This window comes from Sphaeramia orbicularis, unplaced genomic scaffold (genome assembly GCF_902148855.1).
Source record: "Sphaeramia orbicularis unplaced genomic scaffold, fSphaOr1.1, whole genome shotgun sequence".
NCBI classification, from domain to species: Eukaryota; Metazoa; Chordata; class Actinopteri; order Kurtiformes; family Apogonidae; genus Sphaeramia; species Sphaeramia orbicularis.
Genome location: NW_021941744.1, coordinates 1 through 14,335, shown reverse-complemented (window position 1 = coordinate 14,335; position 14,335 = coordinate 1). Strand labels below are relative to the sequence as shown.

Sequence of the window (14,335 nt, the reverse complement as noted above, 5' to 3'; positions counted from 1 at the left end):
GTCTCTCAGTGTGGTCCTGGTTCTTTCAGGTCTCTCAGTCTGGTCCTGGTTCTTTCAGGTTTCTCAGTGTGGTCCTGGTTCTTTCAGGTCTCTCAGTCTGGTCCTGGTTCTTTCAGGTTTCTCAGTGTGGTCCTGGTTCTTTCAGGTCTCTCAGTCTGGTCCTGGTTCTTTCAGGTGTCTCAGTGTGGTCCTGGTTCTTTCAGGTTTCTCAGTGTGGTCCTGGTTCTTTCAGGTCTCTCAGTCTGGTCCTGGTTCTTTCAGGTCTCTCAGTCTGGTCCTGGTTCTTTCAGGTGTCTCAGTGTGGTCCTGGTTCTTTCAGGTGTCTCAGTCTGGTCCTGGTTCTTTCAGGTGTCTCAGTGTGGTCCTGGTTCTTTCAGGTGTCTCAGTGTGGTCCTGGTTCTTTCAGGTTTCTCAGTGTGGTCCTGGTTCTTTCAGGTCTCTCAGTCTGGTCCTGGTTCTTTCAGGTGTCTCAGTGTGGTCTTGGTTCTTTCAGGTGTCTCAGTGTGGTCCTGGTTCTTTCAGGTCTCTCAGTCTGGTCCTGGTTCTTTCAGGTGTCTCAGTGTGGTCCTGGTTCTTTCAGGTTTCTCAGTGTGGTCCTGGTTCTTTCAGGTCTCTCAGTCTGGTCCTGGTTCTTTCAGGTCTCTCAGTCTGGTCCTGGTTCTTTCAGGTGTCTCAGTGTGGTCCTGGTTCTTTCAGGTGTCTCAGTCTGGTCCTGGTTCTTTCAGGTGTCTCAGTGTGGTCCTGGTTCTTTCAGGTTTCTCAGTGTGGTCCTGGTTCTTTCAGGTCTCTCAGTCTGGTCCTGGTTCTTTCGGGTGTCTCAGTTTGGTCCTGGTTCTTTCAGGTGTCTCAGTTTGGTCCTGGTTCTTTCAGGTGTCTCAGTTTGGTCCTGGTTCTTTCAGGTGTCTCAGTGTGGTCCTGGTTCTTTCAGGTTTCTCAGTGTGGTCCTGGTTCTTTCAGGTCTCTCAGTCTGGTCCTGGTTCTTTCAGGTTTCTCAGTGTGGTCCTGGTTCTTTCAGGTGTCTCAGTTTGGTCCTGGTTCTTTCAGGTCTCTCAGTGTGGTCCTGGTTCTTTCAGGTCTCTCAGTCTGGTCCTGGTTCTTTCAGGTTTCTCAGTGTGGTCCTGGTTCTTTCAGGTCTCTCAGTCTGGTCCTGGTTCTTTCAGGTTTCTCAGTGTGGTCCTGGTTCTTTCAGGTCTCTCAGTCTGGTCCTGGTTCTTTCAGGTTTCTCAGTGTGGTCCTGGTTCTTTCAGGTCTCTCAGTCTGGTCCTGGTTCTTTCAGGTTTCTCAGTGTGGTCCTGGTTCTTTCAGGTGTCTCAGTGTGGTCCTGGTTCTTTCAGGTCTCTCAGTGTGGTCCTGGTTCTTTCAGGTCTCTCAGTCTGGTCCTGGTTCTTTCAGGTTTCTCAGTGTGGTCCTGGCTCTTTCAGGTCTCTCAGTCTGGTCCTGGTTCTTTCAGGTCTCTCAGTGTGGTCCTGGTTCTTTCAGGTGTCTCAGTTTGGTCCTGGTTCTTTCAGGTCTCTCAGTGTGGTCCTGGTTCTTTCAGGTCTCTCAGTCTGGTCCTGGTTCTTTCAGGTTTCTCAGTGTGGTCCTGGTTCTTTCAGGTCTCTCAGTCTGGTCCTGGTTCTTTCAGGTGTCTCAGTTTGGTCCTGGTTCTTTCAGGTGTCTCAGTTTGGTCCTGGTTCTTTCAGGTGTCTCAGTGTGGTCCTGGTTCTTTCAGGTGTCTCAGTGTGGTCCTGGTTCTTTCAGGTTTCTCAGTGTGGTCCTGGTTCTTTCAGGTGTCTCAGTCTGGTCCTGGTTCTTTCAGGTTTCTCAGTGTGGTCCTGGTTCTTTCAGGTTTCTCAGTGTGGTCCTGGTTCTTTCAGGTCTCTCAGTCTGGTCCTGGTTCTTTCAGGTTTCTCAGTGTGGTCCTGGTTCTTTCAGGTGTCTCAGTGTGGTCCTGGTTCTTTCAGGTGTCTCAGTGTGGTCCTGGTTCTTTCAGGTTTCTCAGTGTGGTCCTGGTTCTTTCAGGTCTCTCAGTCTGGTCCTGGTTCTTTCAGGTTTCTCAGTGTGGTCCTGGTTCTTTCAGGTCTCTCAGTCTGGTCCTGGTTCTTTCAGGTTTCTCAGTGTGGTCCTGGTTCTTTCAGGTCTCTCAGTCTGGTCCTGGTTCTTTCAGGTGTCTCAGTTTGGTCCTGGTTCTTTCAGGTCTCTCAGTCTGGTCCTGGTTCTTTCAGGTTTCTCAGTGTGGTCGTGGTTCTTTCAGGTCTCTCAGTCTGGTCCTGGTTCTTTCAGGTGTCTCAGTGTGGTCCTGGTTCTTTCAGGTCTCTCAGTCTGGTCCTGGTTCTTTCAGGTGTCTCAGTTTGGTCCTGGTTCTTTCAGGTCTCTCAGTCTGGTCCTGGTTCTTTCAGGTGTCTCAGTGTGGTCCTGGTTCTTTCAGGTGCGGCTGAACCCGTCTGAAGGTGCAGACGTGCTGAAGCGCTGGGCTGAACACCTGTGCTCTCCTCAGGTCAACCATAAATCCAAAGCTCTGCTGGTGCTTCTGTCACTGGGATGTTTCTACAGAGTGGGAGAGATGCTGCACAGGTGAGGACACGCCCACTGACACACCCACACACAGAGACACCCACAGACACAAGCAGACACACCCACAGACACACCCACACACAGAGACACACCCACAGCCCACAACTTGGTCAGTGTCCAACTCATACTGTCCATCTAATCCAGAAGTCCAACTGGATCTGCATGTATGTCCATATACGGACTATGATTGGATGAGCTGAGTTTTCCTCCAGTGTAAGTCCCGCCCATCCATTATCTGCCACTTCATCCGGGGCCGGGTCACAGGGCTAACAGTCTAAGCAGGGATGCCCAGACTCCTCCCTCTCCTCAGACTCCTCCTCCTGGTGGGACATGCCCAGAACACCTCCTCAGGGAGGAGTCCAGGAGGATCTGAACCAGATGTCTGATCCACCTCAGCTGGTTCCTCTGGATGTGGAGGAGCAGCGGCTCTACTCTGAGCTCCTCCCCCTATCCCTAAGGGTGGACCCACCCACCCTGCAGAGAAAACTCATTTGGACCGCTTGTATCCTGGACCTGGTCCTTTGGGTCCTGACCCAAAGCTCATGACCATAGGTGAGGGTCTGAACGTAGACTGAGGGTAAATCCAGAGCTTCTCCTTTGGACTCAGCTCCTTCTGAACCACAACAGACCCGTACAAGCACTGCAGACGCTGCACCCACCCACCTGTCAATCTGAACCTCCATCCTTCCCTCACTGTGAACCAGACCCAGATACTTGAACTCCTCCACTTGGACCAAAGTCTCTCCACCGACCCAGAGAGGGCAGACCACCTTTTTCCAGTCCAGAACCATGGTCTCAGATTTGGAGGTGCAGATCCTCATCCCACTGGCTTCACACTGGGCTGCAAACTGCCCCAGATCACACTGAAGGTCCAGGTTCCATGAGGCCAACAGGACAATGTCATCTGCAAAAAGCAGAGACGAAATCCTGTGGTCCCTAAACCGGACCCCCTCTGGCCCCTGGCTGCGCCGAGAAATTCTGTCCAAAAAAAAAAAATTACGAACAGAACCGGTGCCAGAGGGCAGCCCTCCCAGAGTCCCATATGCACCTGGAACAGGTCTGACTTACTGCCGGCAATGCAAACCAGGCTCCTGCTTCGGTCATACAAGGACCGGACTGCCCTTAGCAGAGGGCCCCGGACCCCATACTCCGGAAGCACCTCCCACAGGATACCACGAGGGACATGGTCGAACACCTTCTCCAGATCCACAAAACACATGTGGACCGGTGGGGCACACTCCCATGAACCCTCGAGCACCCGATGGAGAGTGTAAAGCTGGTCCAGTGTTCCGCAACCGGGATGAAAACCTGAATCCAAGGTTCTACTTTGGGTGGGATCCTCCTCTCCAGTACCTGGAATAGACTTTCCCCGGGAGGCTCAGGAGTGGGATCCCCCTGTGGTTGGAGCGGATCCTCCGGACCCCCTTCTTAAAAAGGGGGACCCCCACCCTGGTCTGCCCATCCAGAGGTACTGTCCCCGACTGCCACGCCATGTTACAGAGACGTGTCAGCCAAGACAGTCCTGCACATCCAGAGATTTAAGGTACTCAGGGTGAACCTCATCCACCCCTGGTGCTCTGCCACCAAGGAGCTGTCCAACCACCTCAGCGTGGGTGATGGACCAGTCCACCTCTGAGACCTCAGCCTCTGCTTCCTCCATGGGAGACGTGACAGTGGGATTGAGGAGACCCTCCAAGTATTCCTTACACTGTCCGACCACATCCCCAGTGGAGGTCAGCTCCTCCCATTCCACTGGAGACAGTGTTGGTGGCGCACTGCTTTCCCCTCCTGAGGCGCCGGATGGTTTGCCAGAATTTCCTCGAGGCTGACCGATAGTCCTCCTCCATGACCTCCTCAAATTCCACCTAGACCCCAGTTTTTGCCTCCACAACCGCTCGGGCTGCGGTGCACCTGGCCCACTGGTACCCATCAGCTGCCTCTGGAGTCCCATGATGTCAGTCCACCACCGGGTTCAGGGATTGCCGCCACGACAGGCACCGGAGACCTTGTGACCACAGTTCTAAGCGGCCACTTCGACGATGGAGGTGGAGAACATGGTCCACTCGGACTCAATGACCTTCTCCCAGATCCCGGGGGAGGCTGGGGACATTGAGTCTGAGTGGAAGTCCCGCCCACTTCTATTGATATATTGATCTGCATCCAGACCACAGGACTGGAACAGAGAGACAGAGCCTGACAACCTCACATATTCAAGTGGGGATTGATCTCCATAGAACAGGACGCTGACCTTCAGGGACAGTGGTTCTGTTTTCTTAACCCTTTGTCCTGTTCTTCAGTACTGGACTGTCCTCGTTCCTCTGCGTCCTTCAAACCCTTTAGTCTCAGTGTTTTCTTCTCTGACTAAGGACACTTCAGTGTCTTTAAGCCCAGCATCAATCAGTTGATGGTCCACCTGTCCATCCTGGTCCACCTGTCCATCCTGGTCCACCTGTCCGTCCTGGTCCTGGTCCACCTGTACATCCTGACTGCTCTAATTCTTAAATATCTTTGTTGGAGGACAACTTCTCTTTCATGTTGAATCAGGAGGACAGGGACAGGATGGACGTGTGCTTTAGTTTAATGTGGACAGACTCAGGGTTGACATGTCTGTCTGTCCTTGTCCATTTGTGTCCGTCTGTGTCTGTCCCTCCATCTTTTTTACAGTATGAGACACTTTGATCGAGCCGCTCTGTTCATCGAAGCCTGTCTGAAGTCTGGGGTGATGGAAGCCAACGACTCCACCAATATCCTTTACAAACCACAACCAGACCCAGGACTGGAACTGAAGGTGTTTGGTTTTCTGTCGTAGGTTTGTCTGGTTTTCTGTCGTAGGTTTGTTTGGGTTTCTGTCGTAGGTTTGGTTTTCTGTCGTAGGTTTGTTTGGGTTTCTGTCGTAGGTTTGGGTTTCTGTTGTAGGTTTGTTTGGTTTTCTGTTGTAGGTTTGTTTGGGGTTCTATTGTAGGTTTGTTTTTTATCGCGGGTTTGTTTGGGTTTCTGTCGTAGGTTTGGTTTTTTTGTCGTAGGTTTGTTTGGGTTTTTGTCATAGGTTTGTTTGGTTTTTTGTCGTAGGTTTGTTTGGGTTTCTGTCGTAGGTTTGTTTGGGTCTCTGTCATAGGTTTGTGTGGGTCTCTGTTGTAGGTTTGTTTGGTTTTCTGTCGTAGGTTTTTTTGGTTTTCTGTTGTAGGTTTGTTTGGGTCTCTGTTGTAGGTTTGGTTTTCTATTGTAGGTTTGTTTGGTTTTTTGTCGTAGGTTTGTGTGGGTCTCTGTTGTAGGTTTGTTTGGGTTTCTATTGTAGGTTTGTTTGGTTTTCTGTCGTAGGTTTTTTTGGTTTTCTGTTGTAGGTTTGTTTGGGTTTCTGTCATAGGTTTGTTTGGGTTTCTATTGTAGGTTTGTTTGGTTTTTTGTCGTAGGTTTGTTTGGGTTTCTGTCATAGGTTTGTTTGGGTTTCTATTGTAGGTTTGTTTGGTTTTCTATTGTAGGTTTGTTTGAGTTTCTGTCGTAGGTTTGTTTGGTTTTCTGTTGTAGGTTTGTTTGGTTTTCTATTGTAGGTTTGTTTGGGTTTCTGTCGTAGGTTTGTTTGGTTTTCTGTTGTAGGTTTGGTTTTCTGTTGTAGGTTTGTTTGGTTTTCTGTTGTAGGTTTGTTTGGGTTTCTATTGTAGGTTTGGTTTTCTATTGTAGGTTTGTTTGGTTTTTTGTCGTAGGTTTGTTTGGTTTTCTGTCGTAGGTTTGTTTGGTTTTCTATTGTAGGTTTGTTTGGTTTTCTGTCGTAGGTTTTTTTGGTTTTCTGTTGTAGGTTTGTTTGGGTTTCTGTCATAGGTTTGTTTGGGTTTCTATTGTAGGTTTGTTTGGTTTTTTGTCGTAGGTTTGTTTGGGTTTCTGTCATAGGTTTGTTTGGGTTTCTATTGTAGGTTTGTTTGGTTTTCTATTGTAGGTTTGTTTGGTTTTCTATTGTAGGTTTGTTTGGTTTTCTATTGTAGGTTTGTTTGAGTTTCTGTCATAGGTTTGTTTGGTTTTCTATTGTAGGTTTGTTTGAGTTTCTGTCGTAGGTTTGTTTGGTTTTCTGTTGTAGGTTTGTTTGGTTTTCTATTGTAGGTTTGTTTGGGTTTCTGTCGTAGGTTTGTTTGGTTTTCTGTTGTAGGTTTGGTTTTCTGTTGTAGGTTTGTTTGGTTTTCTGTTGTAGGTTTGTTTGGGTTTCTATTGTAGGTTTGGTTTTCTATTGTAGGTTTGTTTGGTTTTTTGTCATAGGTTTGTTTGGTTTTCTGTCGTAGGTTTGTTTGGTTTTCTATTGTAGGTTTGTTTGGTTTTCTGTCGTAGGTTTGTTTGGTTTTCTGTTGTAGGTTTGTTTGGTTTTCTGTCGTAGGTTTGTTTGGTTTTCTGTTGTAGGTTTGTTTGGGTCTCTGTTGTAGGTTTGGTTTTCTATTGTAGGTTTGTTTGGTTTTTTGTCGTAGGTTTGTTTGGGTTTCTGTTGTAGGTTTGTTTGGGTTTCTATTGTAGGTTTGGTTTTCTATTGTACGTTTGTTTGGTTTTCTGTCGTAGGTTTGTTTGGTTTTCTGTCGTAGGTTTGTTTGGTTTTCTGTTGTAGGTTTGTTTGGTTTTCTGTCGTAGGTTTGTTTGGTTTTCTGTTGTAGGTTTGTTTGGGTCTCTGTTGTAGGTTTGGTTTTCTATTGTAGGTTTGTTTGTTTTTTTGTCGTAGGTTTGTTTGGGTTTCTGTTGTAGGTTTGTTTGGGTTTCTATTGTAGGTTTGGTTTTCTATTGTACGTTTGTTTGGTTTTCTGTCGTAGGTTTGTTTGGTTTTCTGTCGTAGGTTTGTTTGGTTTTCTGTCGTAGGTTTGTTTGGTTTTCTGTTGTAGGTTTGTTTGGGGTTCTATTGTAGGTTTGTTTTTTATCGCGGGTTTGTTTGGGTTTCTGTCGTAGGTTTGGTTTTTTGTTGTAGGTTTGTTTGGGTTTTTGTCGTAGGTTTGTTTGTTTTTTTGTCGTAGGTTTGTTTGGGTTTCTGTCGTAGGTTTGTTTGGGTGTCTGTCGTAGGTTTGTGTGGGTCTCTGTTGTAGGTTTGTTTTGTTTTCTGTCGTAGGTGTTTTTGGTTTTCTGTTGTAGGTTTGTGTGGATCTCTGTTGTAGGTTTGTTTGGTTTTCTGTCGTAGGTTTTTTTGGTTTTCTGTTGTAGGTTTGTTTGGTTTTTTGTCGTAGGTTTGTGTGGGTCTCTGTTGTAGGTTTGTTTGGGTTTCTATTGTAGGTTTGTTTGGTTTTCTGTCGTAGGTTTTTTTGGTTTTCTGTTGTAGGTTTGTTTTGTTTTCTGTCGTAGGTTTGTTTGGTTTTCTATTGTAGGTTTGTTTGTTTTTTTGTCGTAGGTTTTTTTGGGTTTCTGTCATAGGTTTGTTTGGGTTTCTATTGTAGGTTTGTTTGGTTTTCTATTGTAGGTTTGTTTGGGTTTCTGTCGTAGGTTTGTTTGGTTTTCTGTTGTAGGTTTTTTTTGGTTTTCTATTGTAGGTTTGTTTGGGTTTCTGTCGTAGGTTTGTTTGGTTTTCTGTTGTAGGTTTGTTTGGTTTTCTGTTGTAGGTTTGTTTGGTTTTCTGTTGTAGGTTTGGTTTTCTGTCATAGGTTTGTTTGGTTTTCTGTTGTAGGTTTGTTTGGGTTTCTATTGTAGGTTTGGTTTTCTATTGTAGGTTTGTTTGGTTTTTTGTCGTAGGTTTGTTTGGTTTTCTGTCGTAAGTTTCTTTGGTTTTCTATTGTAGGTTTGTTTGGTTTTCTGTCGTAGGTTTTTTTGGTTTTCTGTTGTAGGTTTTTTTGGGTTTCTGCCATAGGTTTATTTGGGTTTCTATTGTAGGTTTGTTTGGTTTTTTGTCGTAGGTTTGTTTGGGTTTCTGTCATAGGTTTTTTTGGGTTTCTATTGTAGGTTTGGTTTTCTATTGTAGGTTTGTTTGGTTTTCTGTCATAGGTTTTTTTGGTTTTCTGTCGTAGGTTTGTTTGGTTTTCTGTTGTAGGTTTGTTTGGGTCTCTGTTTTTAGGTTTGGTTTTCTATTGTAGGTTTGTTTGGTTTTTTGTCGTAGGTTTGTTTGGGTTTCTGTTGTAGGTTTGTTTGGGTTTCTATTGTAGGTTTGGTTTTCTATTGTACGTTTGTTTGGTTTTCTGTCGTAGGTTTGTTTGGTTTTCTGTCGTAGGTTTGTTTGGTTTTCTGTCATAGGTTTGTTTGGTTTTCTGTCGTAGGTTTGTTTGGTTTTCTGTTGTAGGTTTTTTTGGTTTTCTGTTGTAGGTTTGTTTGGGTTTCTATTGTAGGTTTGGTTTTCTATTGTAGGTTTGTTTGGTTTTTTGTCGTAGGTTTGTTTGGTTTTCTGTCGTAGGTTTGTTTGGTTTTCTATTGAAGGTTTGTTTGGTTTTCTGTCGTAGGTTTTTTTTGTTTTCTGTTGTAGGTTTGTTTGGGTTTCTGCCATAGGTTTATTTGGTTTTCTATTGTAGGTCTGTTTGGTTTTTTGTCGTAGGTTTGTTTGGGTTTCTGTCATAGGTTTGTTTGGGTTTCTATTGTAGGTTTGGTTTTCTATTGTAGGTTTGTTTGGTTTTTTGTCGTAGGTTTGTTTGGTTTTCTGTCGTAGGTTTGTTTGGTTTTCTGTTGTAGGTTTGTTTGGGTCTCTGTTGTAGGTTTGGTTTTCTATTGTAGGTTTGTTTGGTTTTTTGTCGTAGGTTTGTTTGGGTTTCTGTTGTAGGTTTGTTTGGGTTTCTATTGTAGGTTTGGTTTTCTATTGTACGTTTGTTTGGTTTTCTGTCGTAGGTTTGTTTGGCTTTCTGTCGTAGGTTTGTTTGGTTTTCTGTCGTAGGTTTGTTTGGTTTTCTGTTGTAGGTTTGTTTGGTTTTCTGTCATAGGTTTGTTTGGTTTTCTGTCGTAGGTTTGTTTGGTTTTCTGTTGTAGGTTTTTTTGGTTTTCTGGTGTAGGTTTGTTTGGTTTTCTGTCGTAGGTTTTTTTGGTTTTCTGTCATAGGTTTGTTTGGTTTTCTATTGTAGGTTTGTTTGGTTTTCTGTCGTAGGTTTGTTTGGTTTTCTGGTGTAGGTTTGTTTGGTTTTCTGTCGTAGGTTTGTTTGGTTTTCTGTCGTAGGTTTGTTTGGTTTTCTGTCATAGGTTTGTTTGGTTTTCTGTCATAGGTTTTTTTGGTTTTCTGGTGTAGGTTTGTTTGGTTTTCTGTCGAAGGTTTGTTTGGTTTTCTGTCGTAGGTTTGTTTGGTTTTCTATTGTAGGTTTGTTTGGTTTTCTGTTGTAGGTTTTTTTGGTTTTCTGGTGTAGGTTTGTTTGGTTTTTTGTCGTAGGTTTGTTTGGTTTTCTGGTGTAGGTTTGTTTGGTTTTCTGTCGTAGGTTTGTTTGGTTTTCTGTTTTAGGTTTGTTTTTTGTTTGGTTTTCTGTCGTAGGTTTGTTTGGTTTTCTGGTGTAATTTTGTTTGGTTTTCTGTCGTAGGTTTGTTTGGTTTTCTGTCGTAGGTTTGTTTTTTGTTTGGTTTTCTGGTGTAGGTTTGTTTGGTTTTCTGTCGTAGGTTTGTTTTTTGTTTGGTTTTCTGTCGTAGGTTTGTTTGGTTTTCTGGTGTAGGTTTGTTTGGTTTTCTGTCGTAGGTTTGTTTTTTGTTTGGTTTTCTGGTGTAGGTTTGTTTGGTTTTCTGTCGTAGGTTTGTTTTTTGTTTGGTTTTCTGGTGTAGGTTTGTTTGGTTTTCTGTCGTAGGTTTGTTTTTTGTTTGGTTTTCTGGTGTAGGTTTGTTTGGTTTTCCGGTGTAGGTTTGTTTGGTTTTCTGTCGTAGGTTTGTTTGGTTTTCTGTCGTAGGTTTGTTTGGTTTTCTGTCGTAGGTTTATTTCGTAGGTTTGTCGTTTGTGCAGTCGTCCAGTTTTTTCCTTGACCTTCATTCGTACATAAGCTGATGGCGGCGGCCTTCCTGGACTACGCTCGGCTGCTTCGCTCGCTCGGCCTCCGTGAGGGCGCCGCCCTGTGGGCGTCGCGGGCCGGCGGCGCCGGCGAGCAGCTGATGGAGGAGCTGTTCCAAGGTGAGGGCGGCGTGCCGGATGGCGCCGTCGCCGACGACGACGTGGAGCTGGGCCAGGAGAGTATCGAGTGACCCCGCCCCCAGGAAACCCCACCCCCCAGGAGGACGGAGCGGGCGGTGCAGGTGGTCATGAACTGACCTCCTGTGGGTGTTGACGGGACAGAAACATAAGGAGGCGGGGTTTCAACAGCGTCCGCTGATGTTTGTGATTCTAATTATGTTAACGTTTCGTCCAATCAGTGCGTGTTTGTGATTGCATGACTCTAACCCTAAACCCCGCCCCCTCCAGCGCTGTCATTCACTTTAATATTAGTCTATGTTTCAGTAAATAATGACTTTAAAATGGGGGGGGGCAAATGTGCAGCCCGTGGACCAACACCGGCCGCCAAAGGGTCCAACCAGGGCCAACCAGGGCCAACCAGGGCCAGTCAAGTCCAATCAGGGCCAACCAGGTCCAACCAAGTCCAACCAGGGCCAATCAGGGCCAACCAGGTCTAACCAGATCTAACCAGGACCAACCAGATCCAACCAGGTCCAATCAGGTCCAACCAGGGCCAACCAGGTCCAACCAGGTCTAACCAGGGCCATGGATGAATGAGTGAAATGAAAAAATGAAACAATAACTGATGCTGAAGGTGTTTTAGCTCCGGTTCCACATTCAGACCCAGATGATCCAAAGTGAAAAGAAAAACAGACAAACCTGGAACGAATGACAACAAACGGGTTGAATGTGGAAAAAAAACCTAAAATATGTTCATGTTTACAAATGAGCCTTTAACAATAAAATATGAACAAGCGGAACGGGACCAAAACTCAAATATTTACTGTATTAATTGGACCAGTTATCAGTTATGATACATTTCTTGTGTTAATTGCACCAATAATGTTATGACATATTTCCTGCTTTGTTTGATCCTCTGCCATCCGCACGTTGTGTTCATAACAGACTTAGATGTAATCTTGTCTAAATTGTTCTTATTTTTGTTCCAAACCCTAAATTTGATCCATCTTCTGCCTTTTATCACATGTTTGTCGTTTTGTGTAATAAATGTGTATAAATGGTCAGTTGAGGCAGAATATGATTGAAATTCCACTTATTTTTCTGATGAAATATCTGTTTTTTTCAGGTTATTGACGTGTTTTTGTTTGGATAGTTGGTCAAAGTGAATCTTTTCCTTGAACTTGTCATAGTTTGTGCTTGGTTGTGTTCTTCTTGGACTTGTGCTCTGGACGTGGAACCTGAACTGCTTTAAATGTTTGGCTTTTTCAGCGCTTCCGTGTTCAGCCTTTTGTTTTTGTGCATTCTTTCCAGTGGAATCTTGTCATTAAACCAATGGAATCAGACTTCTACAGGTTGAATTCATCCTTTCTTTCTCCTTCTTTCTGACACATTCTGTAGAAGATCTCGGTGTTTGTCAGATGGTTTTGTAAACAAACAGCAAGCAGTAAATCTCAAAAACCATTTATTTTGGTTAATGACCTACTGCCCCAGTTTCTTTATCTTTAAACCACCTTGGTACTGTAAATCTCCGATTATCTTAGACAAAAAACTGCATATTCTAGAGATTTTTGGACCCACGGTGGCTCTGGACTACTCCATTTAGGCTGCCCTGGGGGGGGGGGGGGGGGGGTTGTGTAATTTAAATTAATTCACCATTTATGTTTTGGATGGACGGACCAAACCAGGAGAAATGAAGAATTCACCAAAAAGAAGGTTGAGGTTTTAAAAAGTTAAAAAAGAACTTTGATTTATTTCTTCAGGCAAAAACAGAAAAAGTTACAAAACAGAAAGAAGTCAGTTATCAACTAGGCTAGCATCAAAAACAATATTTGTCTCAGAGAGAAAGAAAGAAAGTCAATAAAAGAGTTTCCGTTATTACTTTTTATAGTCTATAGTGACTCTTGGAGACTCCCATTTTCAGTGTCATAATTCATCTTACACATGATTGGTTCATAATAGTTACTGAGCAAAACATGTCAGTCACTCCAGAAGCTAATTCTAAAAAAAACACCTGCTGAAAGTTCACTTAAGTTTAACAAGTGCCTTGGACACCTGTCAATCAAACCAACCGCAAAGCTGAACCACGAAGGAGTTTCAGAAAGGACGCTCTTGCTGAACACCTGCACTGTTAGGCTAGCCTTTCTGGACCACAAACCCCAGGTTCAGAATCAGTTTTTTCTGCTCGACTCTCTTTACCACAAGTACTTTCCAAAGTTGTAAAATTAGATCTTTTACGTTGAATCTGACCTTTTGTCGAAGTTCAACACAGACAGGTGTGAGCTGATCGAAACCACGCACACGAACCAAACCTGACCGTTCCGTACAAATAAAAATAAAAATACAACAAACAGTTGGAAAATAGAACTCAGAACATTAGAGACTTGCAAAAAGATTCTTCAAGCAAAACAACTTGTAATGCAAAGAGTAGGCAAACGTATACCATTACATTTCTTCTTTTCCATTTTGGTTCATGATGTCTGATGTATGATTTAGGATGTATGATGTCTGATGTATGATGTCTGATATATGATGTCTGATGTCTGATGTATGATGTCTGATATATGATGTATGATGTCCATCTGACATTTTACAGCTGGTCAGTCACACATTCATCTTCTGTTCAATACGATCTGTACTCCAGTTCCACGTGGAACACCTGGACCTTTTATCTGCAGCAGGAGGCGTCGGATCAATGAGCCCCGCCTCGTATACGGCTCCGCCCACATCTGCCGTCAGAACCGGGGTGGGCCACGCTGCACTTCTTACACATTTATTAGAGTCGTATGGCTCCGCCCACCGCCATCGTCACCTATAATGAGCTCGTTCTGGGACCGCAGTCGACTTGGACAGACGACGCTTCATGAATCCACGTGGAATTCAGAACCTGCAGCTTTGAAGACCAAAGAGGGCGGAGTTTGGACCAGAGGAGGAGGAGCCACAGTGGGACACAGCCCCGCCTACTCAGAGAAGATAAACAGTCACACAATAATAATATAAATCAGAATAAGAGCAGGAGGTTCCAGCCAAAATAAGCCCCGCCCCTCACACAGGTGTGTGTGTGTGTGTGCGCTGATGTCATCATGTCTGTGTGACTTGTTTGTTTGTTTGTTTGTTTGTTTGTGGTCACTGGTGTGACTCCTGCGCTCATCGTGTCTGTTCCTCGTGGTGTGAATGTGTTTTCTTTAATGCCTGCTGTTGGTTTCCATGGTGATGGAACTCCCACTGATGGAACCTCAGTGTTCAGAAGACGCCAAGGAGGCGGAGTTTAGAGCAAAAACACAAACCTTTGTCATGTTCATAGTTGACGGTGGTTCTAATGTTTTCAACCCTCCACATATGAAAAGAACAGATCTATGTTTATAGGGATCACAAGAAAACAGGCGTGTCCAAAGTCCGGCCCGGGGGCCAATCACGGCCCGCGGTCAGATTGTATACGGCCCAGAGCTTGGGTTTTATATTGTATTATTTATGGCCCGCGTGGACTGTTGAACTGAGTCCATGAATCATAAAAGGTTCAAATGCAGTTCCTCCTTCCACCTCATGGTGGCAGCACCACTCTAACTCTATCTGCTCTGTGACCTTATCGTGAACCCGTAAGACAATTTCTAACCACGGCGCCTGTAAATAAAAAAAACAAAGTTGACAGTGAGGGCCGCCGCTTCCAGGAGAAATGGGAATTACAATTTTTTTTCACTGAAAATCGAGGTGATTGTGTTTGCCTAATTTGTCAACAGACTGTTGCCTTGTTTAAGGAATTCAATGTAAAGAGAC

General features: G+C 44.6%; 1 protein-coding gene across 1 annotated transcript in view; it reads left to right on the top strand.

Annotated features, from left to right (window-relative positions):
- Window positions 1–11,907, top strand: part of LOC115416920 (WD repeat-containing protein 11) — a 53,153-nt gene extending 41,246 nt beyond the window's left edge. Inside the window, exons 13-15 of the mRNA XM_030130792.1 lie at window positions 2,408–2,553; window positions 5,218–5,297; window positions 10,433–11,907. Of these exons, the coding sequence (XP_029986652.1) occupies window positions 2,408–2,553; window positions 5,218–5,297; window positions 10,433–10,635 (429 nt within the window). The 3' untranslated portion in view covers window positions 10,636–11,907. The remainder of the gene's footprint in view (window positions 1–2,407; window positions 2,554–5,217; window positions 5,298–10,432) is intronic.
- The last annotated feature ends 2,428 nt before the right edge of the window (window positions 11,908–14,335 follow it).